General features: G+C 36.3%; 1 protein-coding gene and 1 pseudogene across 3 annotated transcripts in view; one reads left to right on the top strand and one right to left on the bottom strand.

Annotated features, from left to right (window-relative positions):
• Positions 1 to 574: 574 nt before the first annotated feature.
• The window catches only part of UBE2D1 (ubiquitin conjugating enzyme E2 D1), a 37,242-nt gene continuing 21,244 nt past the window's right edge, over positions 575 to 16,572 (bottom strand). The window contains exons 2-8 of one of the 3 annotated variants that reach the window (XM_036438425.2): positions 10,253 to 10,316; positions 10,128 to 10,159; positions 7,788 to 7,865; positions 5,877 to 5,982; positions 2,370 to 2,463; positions 1,547 to 1,597; positions 575 to 1,452 (exon numbers count right to left, since the gene is read on the bottom strand). In XM_036438425.2, the coding sequence (XP_036294318.1) occupies positions 1,407 to 1,452; positions 1,547 to 1,597; positions 2,370 to 2,463; positions 5,877 to 5,982; positions 7,788 to 7,865; positions 10,128 to 10,159; positions 10,253 to 10,316 (471 nt within the window). In that variant the 3' untranslated portion in view covers positions 575 to 1,406. The remainder of the gene's footprint in view (positions 1,453 to 1,546; positions 1,598 to 2,369; positions 2,464 to 5,876; positions 5,983 to 7,787; positions 7,866 to 10,127; positions 10,160 to 10,252; positions 10,317 to 16,572) is intronic. The other 2 variants (XM_045581862.1, XM_036438426.2) reach the window with 2 other exon arrangements.
• LOC118718983 lies at positions 10,370 to 10,986 on the top strand (annotated as a pseudogene).

Raw genomic sequence — 16,572 nt, forward strand, 5'->3', positions numbered from 1 at the left:
ATAACCTGTTTATTTAATTACTTTTTACTGGCAATTTATAAAGCCAGGAGAAGCATCATTTTAGAATTTTCTCTAGAACTCCTATAGTTAAAAAAAAAAAAAAAAAGGATGTTCTATTTCAAACTGGATGGCACTAAAATTCTATTTTGGAAATTCTAAATTTTAAAATGTGACGAAATGCAATTACAGTTACATCACAGTGATATTTTAATAGATTAACCTAATTATTCTTCAGGTCTATGAAGACTTTCTTCAGTGTGGGTGACCCTATCTTATACACACACAATTTAGTACTTCAGTAAATAATCCATGTTAGTTGTGATCCAAGACAAACCCTAACTTATTCTAAATTCTCTTCTATAACAAGGGACCAAACTATATCACCTTCAGACAGACAATTTATTGAACAGATAAAAAGCTAAAGCAATAAAATGTATATAAATGGTGGTTAATTAGCCAAATCAACAGAACTTAGTCTCACAATTGGGAATTAATTTCATTGCAAAATTTAACATAGAGTTTTGATCCTTTACTTATAAAGTATGATTTTATCTTTTTAAGTAATCAAGACAAGTAGTAGAAAAAGCATTTTATTTATATGGAAAAGCTACATTAAGATCTGTAAAAGGTGTCATTATAATATTGCCTATACAGAAAAAAAATTCAAATGTGAATAACAACAAATAAAAGTTACACATCTTCCTACTTAGCAGTGCAATTAATTCACATTGCAATAAAGTTAAGTCAAGTATAACAAAATCAAAACAAGTGTTTCTCCATAATCAGTATACTGAGAATTACAGTGTAAAGATCATTCAGGTTTAAGAAATCTGCAATTGATCTACACAGAAAACCCTAAGACAAGGGAGAGAGACAGTTAATTCATTTAATTATCAGCTGTTCGGTTTTTTTCAATACTGTTCACAGGAAAAAAGTAATGAGTTGACATACATGTAAATAGAATATATTTAGTCTATACAGTAAAAAAATACAAATTATAAAGTGAGCTAACAAAGAATGAAATCTGAATAGATTTATAAAACTGACGACACAGACAACACATACAGTATTTCTCATGTAAAAACATCTAATTTCAGCAAAAAATAATTTGGTTACTTTTCAGATGCTTTGTAGATCTTGTAAGCTGAAGATGCAGATGTCCAAGTATCTTAAAATCCATAATAAATGTCCTTCTCAATGCATACAAAATGATAAATGCTCTCATCACAGTCTTAAGGGTGTTTTTGAAAGTTGGTTTAGTCTTGCTTCAGAAATACATTTAAAATGGATAAAAATCAAAGGATTTCATGATACAATGAAACAGTAAACAGTGCTCAATTTACTGCTAATATTGAAAAAAACCTAGATTTTACAGTACTCTGGTATATATGAAAATTTTTTTTATTTTACATTGCATATTTCTGAGTCCATTCTCTTGCGTGTCTGTTGTATCTGTAGGCATACAAAAGGGATATAGTAAAAACATACAAGTTGAATCTTTTAGAAGATCTATCTACATAAAACAGTATATTCTACCTTCCTATGCTTATGTGCAGTAATCATATGTATACCAATTATTGGGTCAATGTGACTTAACCTTATGAATAAATAAAACAGAAAACTGAAGTCAAATTTTTACCTGATGGATTTGTGAACAACCTATATGAAAACATACCTAAATTATAAATAACAAAATGAAAAAAAAATAGCAATTTATAATAATGATCTATAAAAGGCAATGAGCATTATTTATAAATTACAAATGAATATATGGTACCAGTAAGATGAAGCAGCTTGAAAACTAGGTCAGTTTGGGTGACTTAGGAATAACTTTTTTCCGTGGGAGATTAAGAATATAACATCCAACACTTTCCAATTATCAAATTTACGCCTTAGAATTTTTAAATTTACTCCCTAGAATTATATATAGTTATTTCCTACCAAAAACATAACATACTGTGCAAATACAGAAGGTGTACTATGTATAATAATAAAAGCGTAATAGGCTAATTTTACGTCCTTCCAGATGAAGTCAGGGCTTCGAGGGAAGCCGGTGTTGGCAGCCGGGGGAAGGAAGGCCTACTCTTGCACGAATTTTGTGCATTGGGCCTCTAGTTAAAAAATAAAGGATTAAACAATATGTGTAAAGGAATAAGACTGTTTTTTTGTAAAAACAAACAAACAAACAAACAAAAAAACAACTAATAAAGTTTAAAAAGAAAGGTTTACTACACTGGAAAGAAAAACAAAAATCAATGTAAGTATAGTAAGTACAACTAAATGTATTGTTAAATATATTGGCAATACTTATATTTTGGTAGACCACAAAGAAATATATACAAACAGAAGTAAATATAGTAAACACTTACTTTTCTTTGTCTGATTTATAGATTTGTGCAATATCTGGTACTAAGGGGTCATCTGGATTAGGATCACAAAGTAGAGAACATATGGACAATAAAACTATATTGAAAAGAGAACACCATATTAGATAATAATCTTTCTTCTTTATGCAATTACATATGTAAAAATAATTTCATTGAATATGACAATGAACTTATAAAGAAAACAAAACACATTCAATTACATTTTAGACTATAGCTAGTAGCAAGTATTTTTAATGTTTAAAATTATAAAATTACTATAGTATATATTAATTGAAAGGTTATAATTTTTAAGGTTTAAATTGTATTTGAATTTCTATTTACTTAAAAAACGTGTACCTCTAAAGTAGCTATTATAACCTTTAAATTCAAGTGTTTTTTACAAAAACATTTTGGTAACACACACATACCCCAAATGATACATAATAAAAAACTTTTTAGAATAGCATCCTAATTTTAGATGTCTCTTAGAAATATTTTTGTAGAGAAAACTGTCCATTTTATTCTATTTTAATGCAGAAAATCTGTGTTCTAATCAGTTCAAGGTAAAGCAATCAAATTACAGTTACCATTTGGACATTGTGCTATGTACTTTTTCACTTTGGCTTAGTGCTATACAGTGTCCACAAAGAAGGAAGATTTGTAATAATTTTCTCAACGACTCTTTTATTCCATGTATATTATTTGTATCACATACATATAAAAATAAAGTCAATAGTTGTACATTTTTAAATATAGATGAAAATTTTAAAAATAGTTGTTTCTTGCCACATTACATCAAATACCAATACAAATAGCCACACACACAAATCTAAGTATCTGAAAAAAGAGGGAACAAGATTGGTTCCTCTTCTGCCTTCACTGCATGCCGCCACTTCTGAGGGGGTCATGGGATTTTTGGAAAGACTTTGGATTGTCAGCCTCCTCTACTATGTTCCCTTATCTTTTCCTATTCGTCACATTCCACGGGTGAACTTAGAAAGCAAAGTTGATTCTTAGATGACATGAAAAGCTGGTGCTAAGAGCACTAATATTAAAACTAAGATTTAATTTACCTTCCTTATCTTCCATTGCATATTTAACCACGATTATCTGGGCTAATGTCTCCAGAAAGTTCCCAGATAAAAATCAAAAGACATTAAAACATTTGTATTGTAGGTAGTAGGTATAAGCTACCTTACAAAATAAGCAAGAGGCGAGTTCCTCGTCTCCCCAGTCCTGCTGCCCAGCCACGGGCCCTGACTTCACTATTACGCACAAAAATCCAATGTTTTAAGATAAGGAAAAGAGGATGTTGACTCATTTGTGTGCTTACTATATGTCAGGTGCATAGTGACCCTATGTTGTAATATTGTCATAAGTCCCACTTTAGCTTTGCTTAAAGTGGAAATTATGTGTGCTTACTATGTGTCAGGTGCATAGTGACCCTATGTAGTAATATTATCATAATTCTCACTTTAGCTTTGAGGAAACTGAGGCCATTTGAAACTGTTATTAAAGATAGTTACCAGAAAGCATCAATACTAATTATGCTTTATAAAAAGCTACCAACGTCAGAAGATAAATGTTCAACATCTGGCAGTCTGCCATTTCCTTTGTATGTGTAAGTATTTAGCTGCGTATGCCAAATGAATTATAGCTTCTGATGCCCTTCCAGGAAAGAGCATATGAGTTTGAATAACCCTTTGGCACAGAATCTTGCCTACATCTAGTCTAGTGCATAACAGTTACACTATGGGAAATATTTTTTAAAAGACAACGGAATCTACATGAACATTTTATACGAACATTTTAGGTCAGAAAAACTGCCATTCACAAATAACTGACGGACATAAAGGGCTATTATTTACCTAATACTTGAAAAAATGATGGCTGTAGAATCTGTTTCCTATAAACCTCATCGCTTTTAAAAACAAGTCATATATTCAGGTAGCATTTATTTCTTTTAATTTTTAAATGACCAAGGATCTCTCCATGAATCCTTCAAGAGAAACAATTTCCTTAAATTTTATAAAAGGAAAATCTACCAAGTTACTTCAGGGGCAGATGCTTCTAACTCAAAACAATATTTTCCAACTGTCAGGTGCTCTTCTGTTTAGATAAACAAGACTTGAATTAAGAGGATTCACAAAGCAAATAGTGTTTGCTAAAAAAAACAAAAAGGGATTCAGAGTACACATCTGATAATTTAGCAAAGAACAAAGTTACAGATTACTGAAAGTTAAGAATCCACATGGTGTATGTATTAGTCATTATGATAATGCTATTGATTACTCAAAGTTTAGAGCAGTGATTTTCATCTGGTATGCTGAAGAATTTTTAAAACACACAATACCAGAGCATTTAGTCAGGGGCACTGACATCTTTTTCCTTAGATTACCAAATAAAAAAATGACAATAGCAAACACAACAATAGCTGTCTGGTGTGAATGAATCAAAATATATGTATTTTTTCTCAGATCAGGAAAAATATATTTTTTGGGTGTGTCACAGGATTTTAATAATTAGTTTGTTTGTGTCATAGATGAAAAACATTGAAAATCATTAGTTTAGAATAATGTTATATGTATTGCATCATTCTAAAATGTGAAATATGTCTTAAATCATTTATTTTATCAACCTAATCTGATATTTCTTCTTAGATGAAGTAAAACAAATGTAAACCTTTAATCATTATGTCAATAATTCCATTTAATAAATGGGACAGTGGGCCCTAAAATCATATATTTAGTTCTCTCTTATTTTATTTTTATTTTTTATTTTTTATTGATTTCAAAGAGGAAGACAGAAATAGAAACATCAATGATGAGATAATCATTGATCGGATGCCTCCTGCACGCCCCCTAGTGGGGATTGAGTCCACAACCCAGGCATATGCCCTTGACCAGAATCGAACCTGTGACCCTTCAGTCCCCAGGCTGATGCTCTATCCACTGAGCCAAGCGGCTAGCGCACTTCCTCTTTTTAAAGAGATAAGCTAAAACTAAAGGGTAAAATGTCAAGAGGCTTATCCCCAAATTTCTACCTCTAACATTTTAAATTTCTCTTACTTCATCATTTAGATCTGCTTACCAATACCACCCCAATCAAATTAACTGTTAAAGGCTAAAGAGGCCTGGCTGGTGTAGCTCAGTAGTTGAGCATCAATCTATGAACCAGGAGGTCACGGTTTGATTCCTAGTCAGGGTATATGCCTGAGTTGTGAGCCTAATTCCCAGTAGGGGGCATGCAGGAGGCAGCCAATCAATGATTCTCTCTCATCATGATATTTTCATCTCTTTCTCCCTCCCCCTTCTTCTCTGAAATAAATAAAAACATAAAAAAGCTAAAAAGGATACATATAAGAGCTTCGAAAGCAAAGCAAAATCAAACAAAATCAAAGCAGGATAAAACAGATTTTTTGTTTTTTTTTTAAACGTTGGGCCTTAGATACTTCTGTGTTTTTCTTGTTTCACTATTATCAACTGTCATATATCTGATAAATGAAATTACCTTTTGATACAGTCAGAGCTGGTGACCACTGTGACCTCAGGATATCAAGACAAATACTTCCATTACTGTTTATGTTTGGATGATAAATTTTTGTTGTGAAAGCAATCTAAATATAACACAAAACAAAATAAAAATGTGACAATCCATGAACAAAACAGAACCAGCTTACTCTAAGGTAAAATGCCTTTAAATTTAAGCAACCTAGTAGAGAAATGTATTCAACATAAATTGAATGAACATCCACTTTGTGTACACAAAATTTTAGCTACTGGAGATGTGAAAGCAGATAAAGTTTTCCCACTCTCCCACTTTCTCCACCCATGTTCCCCCTTCTTCCTCTCCCCCCAACTCCGCCACCTCCAGCAAGAAACTGAAATATTTTTGGAGAGTGCAATAAATATAAGAGCTGATATGACTGCTGAGTAGCAGCTGAAGTAATTAACCATGGCTTTAATGATCCCCTAAAGTAATCCTTTTCTTAATTTGATTATCAAGGATACCTGGAAGTGACACTAACGTCTAAAAATAGGGTGCTGACCCCTTCTGGGGGAAAGTGGAGGGGCCTGAGTTTGTAACGTGTCCTAAGAAATCCACCAGGAATCCTAATCTCCCACAAGACTTGTTTTTATGCCATTTCATGTGTATACTAGAGGCCCGGTGCATGAAATTCATGCATTCAGGGATGGGGCCTCTTAGCCCACCCTGCAAATATCCAACTGCTAGCGTAGGCTCGCTCCCCATGGCACTCGCCAGCCATGAGCCTGGCTTCTGGCTAAGTGGCACTCCCCCTGTGGATGGGCACTGACCACCAGGGGGCAGCTCCTGCATCTCCGACATCCCCGGAGGGGTCCCAGATTGCTCGAGGGTGCAGGCCAGGCCGAGGGACCCCACCCGTGCTCAATCAGGGTCGGGGAGGGATCCAGGAGGCTGGCCAGCCAGGGAGGGACTGCAGGGGGACTCCAGGGGATGTTCGGCCCATCTGGCTCAGTCCCTATTTACAGGACCCCAGCAGCAAGCTAACCTAGCTGTCAGAGCATCGCCCCCCTGGTGGTCAGTGCATGTCACCATCATATCATTAGCATATTACACTTTGATTTACTGAATGGATGACAGACAGCATTTTAGGCTTTTATTATATAGAATAACTTTATTCAGATATTTTTAAAAATCTAAAATAATTATTTGCTGTCCTCTCCAGAGCACACCTGCACCTTTCCCTGGCCCCTCTCCTCCCCCGAGGTGTGTTACATCTGCCTCTCTCTCTCCTAAGCTTGAAGGGCCCATCTTTTGCTTCTGTAACTTGTTTCCCAAGCCTACGAGCCCAGCTGGCTCATTTCTACTACCTCTGTAACTTTCTAAATGAGCTTCTCTTATAATTTAAAAAAATAATAATTGTTTCCTGAAGGACAGAAGTTAATGATTTTCTCCCTCCTGATTTCCCCATCATTTGTTCCCTCTTTAGATCTCATTTAAACTAAGTTGAATAAGAACATGTTTTTTTATCCCTCCTACCAGCACTAAATAAAAGGACTGTGTCTTTATTTACTTTTGTATTCTCTAATGTCACAGATCATGGTAGGTGTTCAATAAATGCTTGTTGAATATTTAAAACTGAGAAAAGAGAATCAACTTTGGAAAAATAATCCCCTAAATGGAAAAGTCTGGTTTCTTAACCATAAAACCCAAACTACAGAGATCTAATGAAGAGGAAAAGAAAGGAACCTAATTTACAGCATAGCAGATACTGCCTTTCGTTTTACAAACATAATACAATTTTTTTTAGTAAGAAAGCATACTTCAGACTCATAGCTTTATTGAACAGTTGAACATGTTAACTTGTCTTGGACATAATAAAAATATCTCTGGATACACCCCTGACATAGGAGTCATCAATCACAAAAGTAAAAATACCTTTGGTGGTTTAAAAGGATAGTCTGTCGGAAAATGTACAGTGAGAAAGAAGACTCCGCCTTGATATGCGCTATCGGGCTGAAATCACAAAACATTTGCATCAGTGTTTGATTACTACATTTATTTGATAACCTAAAATAAGCCCCCTCCCCACCCAAAATATGTCAGTTTGACAAACATGCCATCATTTTGTCAAAAGTTCAAATCTTTTACTTACGTGCAAAAGAGACTTTCTTTTGCACGTACGGAGGAGGATTTTCCAACTATTATGTCAACATTAAAGAGTTTAAAACAAATTAAAAAATAGGACACACACAGTTGTGTGACTTGCCCAATCAAATCTGTTTATGAGTACAGATTTTTAAATATCACTATACACACAAGACTACTGTAAGAAAAGAATAATTTTCTGTGGCAGTAATCAGTATGAAAAAAAGGGCTGGGGCTAGTATTTACTTTCTAATTTATGAAACTGAAGTCCTGATAGTCCTTTAAGGGGCAAAAATGGAAATGAACCCATCCGGTGTGGCTTAAGAGTTTAGCGTCATCCTATGAGCCAGGAAGTCATGGTTCCATTCCTGGTCAGGGCACATGCCTGGGGCGGAGGACACGATCCCCAGGGTGGGGTGTGCAGGAGGCAGCTGATCAATGATTCTCATCACTGACATTTCTCTCTCTCTCTCCTCTCACTTCCTCTCTAAAATCAACAAAAATATATATATTTTTTAAAAATGGAGAGAAACTGAAGAGAACAAGTTATGAAAAGGATAGGCTAAGGAACAGCATTACACAATTTAGATGGCAAATCTTCATTCAATAATAATTTGTAAAATAATGTGAAAAGGCTCCAAACAAAACTAATAAATTCAATATTCATGAAACTATCAAATTAGGAATCAAGAAGAATCTAAATTTGGCCAAGAATCTTTATAGCAATTAGAAAATATGCTACAAGTGAGGAAGAAAAGTTACTTTTTTTTTAAAGGTAGCAAAAAAATAGCTAAAATTTTATTTTAATTCCTTTATATTTAATTAAATTTATCATGTTGTATTAACATTTTGGTTATAATAGCAAGACTATCATTACTTCTTCCTTAAGTTTCTGCATATATATTAGAGGACTGCACTGTATAATTATTCTTCCTGCATGTGTTGCTTAATTCTAGTTCATAAAAAACAATAAGGAATGTAGAAAACATAAGTAAATTACAATTGACAGTCATGTTCTGTTTAGATTTTCAAATAATATGATAGAATAACATGTTTACATTGCTAAAATAAAGGGAGTATGAGCAACATAATTATAACCATTTGCTACATGTAATTCACCTAAGAAATATTTTTGAAGGGCTATAATTCACGTGGTAAAACGGGTCTTTAAAAGATAGTATTTTGAAGGTTCTTTGTAAGCAATGAAAAACAAAAACAACCAGATTCTTAAACGTTGTTTAAATAAATGTTGATTTTACCCTTTAAAAGGCTAACCTAACAATTTAGTAACTGAGATACTTGCCCAGTACTCCTCCGAAAAATCAGTAATTGTTTTGTTCTTTAAGTTATAAAGACAAGATAAAGCTCTTTGTGGGGAAGAGGAGAGAGAAAGATGTTCATGGAAACATGTTACCATGTTTCCCAGAAAGCATCTTTGAGTTATCAGTGCCTGCTCTTGTACAATCATTTTTGCTCATAGAAAGGAAAGCCTCTTTCTAGTCATAACTGCCTCTTGGGGGTAGAAACAACCTTAACAAACAAAGGCAGTAAGTGTTGAGAAAAGCCACTCATAAAATAGCAGCTCATTCTGACTTCAGGATAATCCAAGGAAAATAAAAGCAGTAAATTCATGAGGTGACAAAGACAGACTCACTACAATATTTTATCAGCTCTCTCTCACAAATGGGAAGTGATAAAACTTAGTGCAAAACTGGTATTTGTTACTTGTAGGAATTCATTACTGGGTTACTTACATTTATTTCTGACCTACTAAAACGGCTGGTGTGAGGATAATTACTATGCTTAGTTCTGAACAATTGTATTTTTGTGTGCTAAAAAAAAAAAAAAAAAAGACAAAGGAAACACACAGCCTGGTTACAAATTGTGGGTGATCCAGGATTATGTGTAACTGATCAAGGATGTGGCAAAGGGAAACACATCACAATGATCCTAGAAGGATTCACCATCAGAGCTGTAGACAAACATCATAAACCCTGTAATTATATTTTGCTTCCCCGGTGATTCAGACACAAGAAAATTCAACCCGAGCCACAAATATCTGATCAAAGGGGAAACGGCAAGAAGTAAATATGGCACGGGATTAATTTCATATATAGGAGTCATACTTACAGGTCCCATAATAGTTGCTTGCCAGTGGAACACTGAAACAAAAAAAGGAGTTTTGGAGTCATTAACAAAGGTTAGAACCTGTATTACTAACTGTAGCAAAACGCTAGCAAAAAAGCAGAGCTTACAGTCGTCTCCCACGGGCCCGGCGGAGCAGTGAGCAGGCGGGTCACGCTGTAGGTCACTTAATTCCTGAAGTGAAACAAAATACGTAAGGCTAGTTATTTTTCCAGTAAAACAGCATAATGATCCATAAGACACAAATTATCAACTTCACGTTAAAATCAGTTTAGGCGCCTGGTTCAATTCAAAATATGAAAACAAAATGTGGCCAAGCCCCGGGTGGGGGGTGGGGGGTGGGGGAGCTGTAGCCACTGAGCCTCCCGCTCAGTGTTTCCTCTCTCCGCCCTGGGCTCTCCACACTGATTATCTAAAGTCCCAGTGCAATAGTGGAAAATTCATCATCTCCATTGCCAGAAAGATCAAGTTATGGCTTTGTTTTGTTTTTCTTAAGCTCCGAATTTGGATTCATACTATATCTCATATGGGCTTTTATGCCTGAATCTTGGCCAAATTCCTTAGGCTGAACCTACTGGCTTCAAAAGTATTGGGCAGTTGCACTGCCCATCTACCTCCTCATTCCTGTAGTAATCAGTTATGTACTCTTGTTTGAAGTAAATATGATGAGTACCTGGCCACAACTCCATTCAAACAATCACAGGTAACTATGCCAAACATCAAGAGCAGAAGAAATACCAAAAGAGGCCATCCAGCATTAAGAGATATTCCCATTAGTGAAGTAAACCAAATGTCCTATCTTACAGTCAAAGAACTATACATAAAAGTAGGTAGATTAACATAATTTTTAACATATTTTTTGAAAATGTAAATTGAACTTCTCTTAGACTACGTTCCATTAATACTGTACCTGGTAAATGTTCTCAAATATTAGTTATTAATGGACAGAATAAACAAAACATTGCATTAGCATAAAAGAAGACAACAAAATGAACTCTGTCACTCATGGGAAGAAGAGTAATTCATGAGACAGCGTCAAACCTTGAAAAGATTAAATGGATTAAAATAGGTTTTTTTTAATGAGAAACTACTATAGGCAAGGCAATTTATATAAGTACTAGGTATATCATCTATATGAAATAGGCCTTACTTCAACAGGTTTGTAATCTAATTTGGGAGAATGAAGGCTCACACAGAGATGACTCCTAAAGGAACAACCCAAAAGTTAAATGAAAAGAAGGCCATATTTTGATTAGCACATTGATTCATATTCTCTTTTCTGCCATCAAGAAGCAAAGGAAGGACCATGGAGATGACAGTCCTGGATTGGCATTCCAGTTTTACCATCACTAAAGCTCTATGACCTTGGAGAAATCACCTCATTCCCTTTACTTTCAGTTGGGAAGGAACTGACCTCCAAGTATAAAAAGTATACATTCATGATAAAGAACTGAGCATCGCCTAAGAACCAAGAGGTCACGGTTTTGATTTGTCAGGGCACATGCCCGGGTTGTGAGCTTGATTCTCAGTAGAGGGCATGCAGGATGCAGCCAATCAATGCTTCTCTCTCATCAATGATGTTTCAACCTCTCTCTCAATCTCCCTTCCTCTCTGAAATCAATTTAAAAAAAATTTTTTTTTTTTTTTTAAAGAACTATACAGTAGGACTGAAGAACCTAATTTAGTTTGGAAGATCAGGCACTGTCTCTGAGGAAGAGGGACCTAAGCCGAAAACTGAGTGGGAGTTTTGGGAGAAACGAGCAACACCGTGAGGTAGAGTGGCATAAAATGAGGTTGAAAGCAGGCAGAGGCTAAGCATAAAACTGAGAACAGATTACCCATGTTAGGGATTTGGGGTTTTATACCAGTGTGTTGGGAAGGGTTTTAAGCAGTGGCATGATCTGATTTAAAGACTGTCTCTAGGGGTCTAAGAACTTGAATGGATTAGAGATGGGAAAGAGTAGAAGCTACAAGATTAGTTACTACAGGCAAGAAGAACAGGGGCTTGGACTGGAGAAGTGGCAACAAGATGAAAGTGGGGGAATCTGAGATATTCTAAAGAGTCTACCTACCAGAGGGTGCGATGATGAGTGAATTACATGTGCTGAGTAAGGAGAGAGGTCACAGATACATGTGACGGTTAGTGGCACCTAGCACTCCATGTTTTGCTGTCCTAACCGTCAATCCTCACAGGTAGGTGTGATGACGCTCCCCGTGTTACCGGTGACTCGCTTCACCGTGTGTTCACAACACTGGTCTGTGTGAGGCGGAAGTGGGATTCAAACCCTGGAAGGCCGAACCTCTGGCTTTTTAGTTCACAAATGTACTAATGTAGATGCTATTGTCTGAGAGGAGGGAACACTAGAAGACAAGCTAAGTTGGGAAGCAGACATAAAATCTGTGACCCCAGTGATAGCAAGGGAAATTTTATAGGACTGGAGCATAGAAGAATACTGGACTAGAAAGTGGAAAACCCTTGTTTATACCTGGTATTTAAAACCATGGGGGAAAATGTAGACATTTTCTTGGGAACACATGTAAACCAAACACTGCGTTTGGCCAAATCTAACATGCCACCATAAGTCACATCCTTATTTTAGGTACCGATGATTAAGGAGGAATGCTGCCAACTAATTTTAAGATAAGATCCATACTGATTTTACTTAAAATAAAAATGCGGTGCATCTTAGAATCATTCCAACAGGGTGATTCTTTCAGGGAGTTCAGCTTTCTAACAGAGAAAAACAAGAAGAGGACGTGGTAGGGAGAGGCTTTCCGGAGAAAGTGATAGGAGCTAAGTAACCCAGCCAAGTGCAAACTCAGGTCTCCCTCCTCCAAGTCCTCCAGTCCACTCGGGCACTTTCATTTTTGGTTTTGTTGCTGTTGTTTCCACAGCTGTGAGTGCTCCTCTTCCCGACAGGAATTAACTAACAGTTAGCAGCTCCTTTGGTCCAGGGATAGTTAAGCAATAAAGAGGAAGATTTCAGTCTCTGATTTCGCAATCGTGGTTCAGAAGCAAGGCTTTGAAGTTCAAGTCCAGGTGCTGTCAGACACTTGCCGGGTGACATTAGGCAAAACATTCCCCCCTCCCCCTCTCCTAATCTGTTTTCTTTCATGTAAGGGAACACTGCTGCTTTCACCCGTTGTTTCTATGACCAACAAGTGAAATGACACGTGTAAAGAGTATAGCAATCTCTGGCACACAGGAAGCATTCAAATAAATGTTAAAAAATAATGTAAAATGGCTAAGAATCATCCAGTTCTCTTGTAGCGACTGTCACTATTTAACTAGTTTAAATGACTGGGGGAGGAGCAGTTCCCAAATGACAGTCCCATTTTAGAAGGACTGTGCTTTATTTAAGTTTTCTAATTTGGGCTCTTAGGAGATTGCTTCTGAAATTAGTCATCACGTGGCGTTTTATAAACATTAGTATATATATGGGTAAATGAGATTTCTTTGCCCTTATTTTTAACTAGAAAACTAGTTCATTAGAAATACAGTCTCTAATTGTGGTTTAAAAACTACGGATAATGTGACTAAGTCATTATACATAAATCATTATACATTATACATAAATACATACAAATTTATTTTGTTTACTAACAAAAAATAAAACCTAAACCATATTTTAGTTGAATCATGTTCAGATTTAAAATGTGAAACAGTTCTTGAAATCCCATTAAAATATTGCAGAAAAATACAGGTTGTCTTGTTCTTATATTTTCGTGCCCTGATTCTACCTCTTCTGTAAAGGGAAGTTAGAGCTAAGGATCAGAGAGAAAAATCTAACAGTGGAACTCCTACAAAGGCCAGGTTTTTAAGCTCACTTATAGGAAAGGGGCAGCTGATGGTACATTAAACATTCTTAATAGTCACACTGACCATTCTAATAACAGTGCTAATGCTTTGGTGAGGAAATTACACATCCTAGACTTTTTAAGAGACAATTTCTAATAGTCTTTCTTTTTGTCAAAACATGCCTGGAAATATGCCATTATACTAGTACTATTTGGAAATATATGTAACTAAAACCACAGTGCTTAGGTACAGACAGAATGACAAAAAAAAAAAAAAAAAAAAAAAAGGCACAGTACATATATAATATCCACCCTTAAAAATGCAGATCTTGAATTTGAAAAAAGAAAAATAAAGAATCCCGAGATATGCTAGGAAGGTAATAATATAAAACAAACAAAAACTACAACCAATCAAACAAAAACCTACTTTTCTGGCCCTTAGTCTGCTGAGCAGCCAGAGTATTTTTAGATAAGACATAAATCAAAGACCGCCGAAACCGGTTTGGCTCAGTGGATAGAGCATCGGCCTGCGGACTGAAAGGTCCCGGGTTCGATTCTGTTCAAGGGCATGTACCTCGGTTGCAGGCACATCCCCAATGGGAGGTGTGCAGGAGGCAGCTGGTCGATGTTTCTCTCTCATCAACGTTTCTAACTCTCTATCCCTCTCTGTGTAAAATCAATAAAATATATTTTAAAAAGTCTCATTTAAACTTTTTTTTAAAAAAAAGAAAAAAAAAGAAAGAAATCAAGGACCATGCCCGGCCAGTGTGGCTCAGTGGTTGAGTGTCCACCTGTGAACCAGGAGGTTACAGTTTGATTACTGGTCAGGGCACCTGCCCAGATTGTTGGCCGGATCCCCAGTGGGAGGCCTGCAGGAGGCAGCAGATCAATGATTCTTTCTCATCATGGATGTTTCCACCTCTCTCCCTTCTTCTCTGACCACTTTTACTCATTAAATTTCCCCTTTTAATATGTTTATTCCAGGTTTTCAGAATATACCTTATCTGATTAGTTTTCTCAAATATAAAAGTATTTTTATTGATTTCAGAGAGGTAGGGAGAAAGGGAGAGATAGAAACATCAATGATGAGAGAGAATCATTGATTGGCTCTCTCCTGCATGCCCCTTACTAGGGGAATCGAGCCTGCAACCTGACCGGAAATCGAACAGCGATCTCCTGGTTCATAGGTCAATGCTCAACCACTGAGCCACACCGGCTAGGCATAACTAGCATTGTTATTTATCCAATTCTAGCATCACAGATACATATAGAGTATCGAAAACAATTCAGTGATTCTTATGTTACTCCAGAAGGAAATGTTAGGGATAGTAACCCCCTCCTCTGCTCCTCGTTCCACTCTCTGTAAGAAATAACACTGAATTATACAAATTGCTCATGTTCATAGGATCCTTATAAGAGCCAACGATTAATTCCATACCACACTCACAGCTAATGGAAGCCCCTTCCAAAGAACAGTTCATGACACTGACCCTCACTTCTTGAACACTTCTTACTAATCCACCACTACCCTGAAATCCAGGATGCGCCCATAGAGAGCCTCCAATAACTGTTTCACTAACCCCTCAGACCTCTTGCCCAGGCCTTCATAGCCATGCTTTTATCCCATAATGATTAAAAGCAAAAGGTCTCAAAGACAAAATATTTAAACTATTTAACTCTTTTTTTAAAATAAATATTTAATTGGTTTTTTACAGAGAGGAAGGGAGAGGGATAGAGAGCTAGAAACATCGATGAGAGAGAAACATCAACCAGCTGCCTCCTGCACACCGCCCCCCCACTGGGGATGTGCCCACAACTAAGGTACATGCCCTTGACCAGAATCGAACCTGGGACCTTTCAGTCGGCAGACCGACGCTCTATCCACTGAGCCAAACTGGTTTTGGCTGTCAATTCTTAATTATGTATCGTATTAGTGTGTGGTTGTTATAAAAGCAAAACAGTGTTTTGTAGGGGGGGAAATGGGAAGAGCAACATATAAATAGGCAAACACCCATGAGACCACTACCCAGCCAAATCATTGCCAACCTATTGGAATACTTCCATCCACAGCTCTGGTAGGAAATAAACATGCCACTCACTGCTGGAAGGAATGTAAGTTTAGATAAAACCTTTTGGAGGACAGTATGTAATAACTGTGAAAGTAAAAAATGCATATGGTTTCTGACCTGGTAATTTCACCTCATAGTAATCATTGTCCAAATAGTCGAAGATAGCCCCAAGTGGTTTGGCTCAGTGGATAGAGCATTGGCCTGTAGACTGAAAGGTCCCAGGTTCAATTCCAGTCAAGGGCATGTACCTGGGTTGCGGGCACATCCCCAGTGGGGGGTGTGCAGGAGGCAGCTGATCAATGTTTCTAACTCTCTACCCCTCTTCCTTCTTCTCTGTAAAAAAAAAAAAAATCAATAAAATATATATATATATTTTTTAAAATAGCCAAAGATACATACATAAGACTGTTCAGTGAGGTATTTTGTATAATTATGAAAAACTGAGAATAACCTAAAGGTCTATCGATAAGGAAAGGTTTCATGAGATAGCCATTAAACACTGTGCAGTCATTAAAGAGAATAGGCAAGATCTCTATATATTGACATTAAAGAATGTTGTGTGA

The sequence above is a fragment of the Pipistrellus kuhlii genome, unplaced genomic scaffold (genome assembly GCF_014108245.1).
Source record: "Pipistrellus kuhlii isolate mPipKuh1 unplaced genomic scaffold, mPipKuh1.p scaffold_m20_p_15, whole genome shotgun sequence".
Classification (NCBI taxonomy): Eukaryota; Metazoa; Chordata; class Mammalia; order Chiroptera; family Vespertilionidae; genus Pipistrellus; species Pipistrellus kuhlii.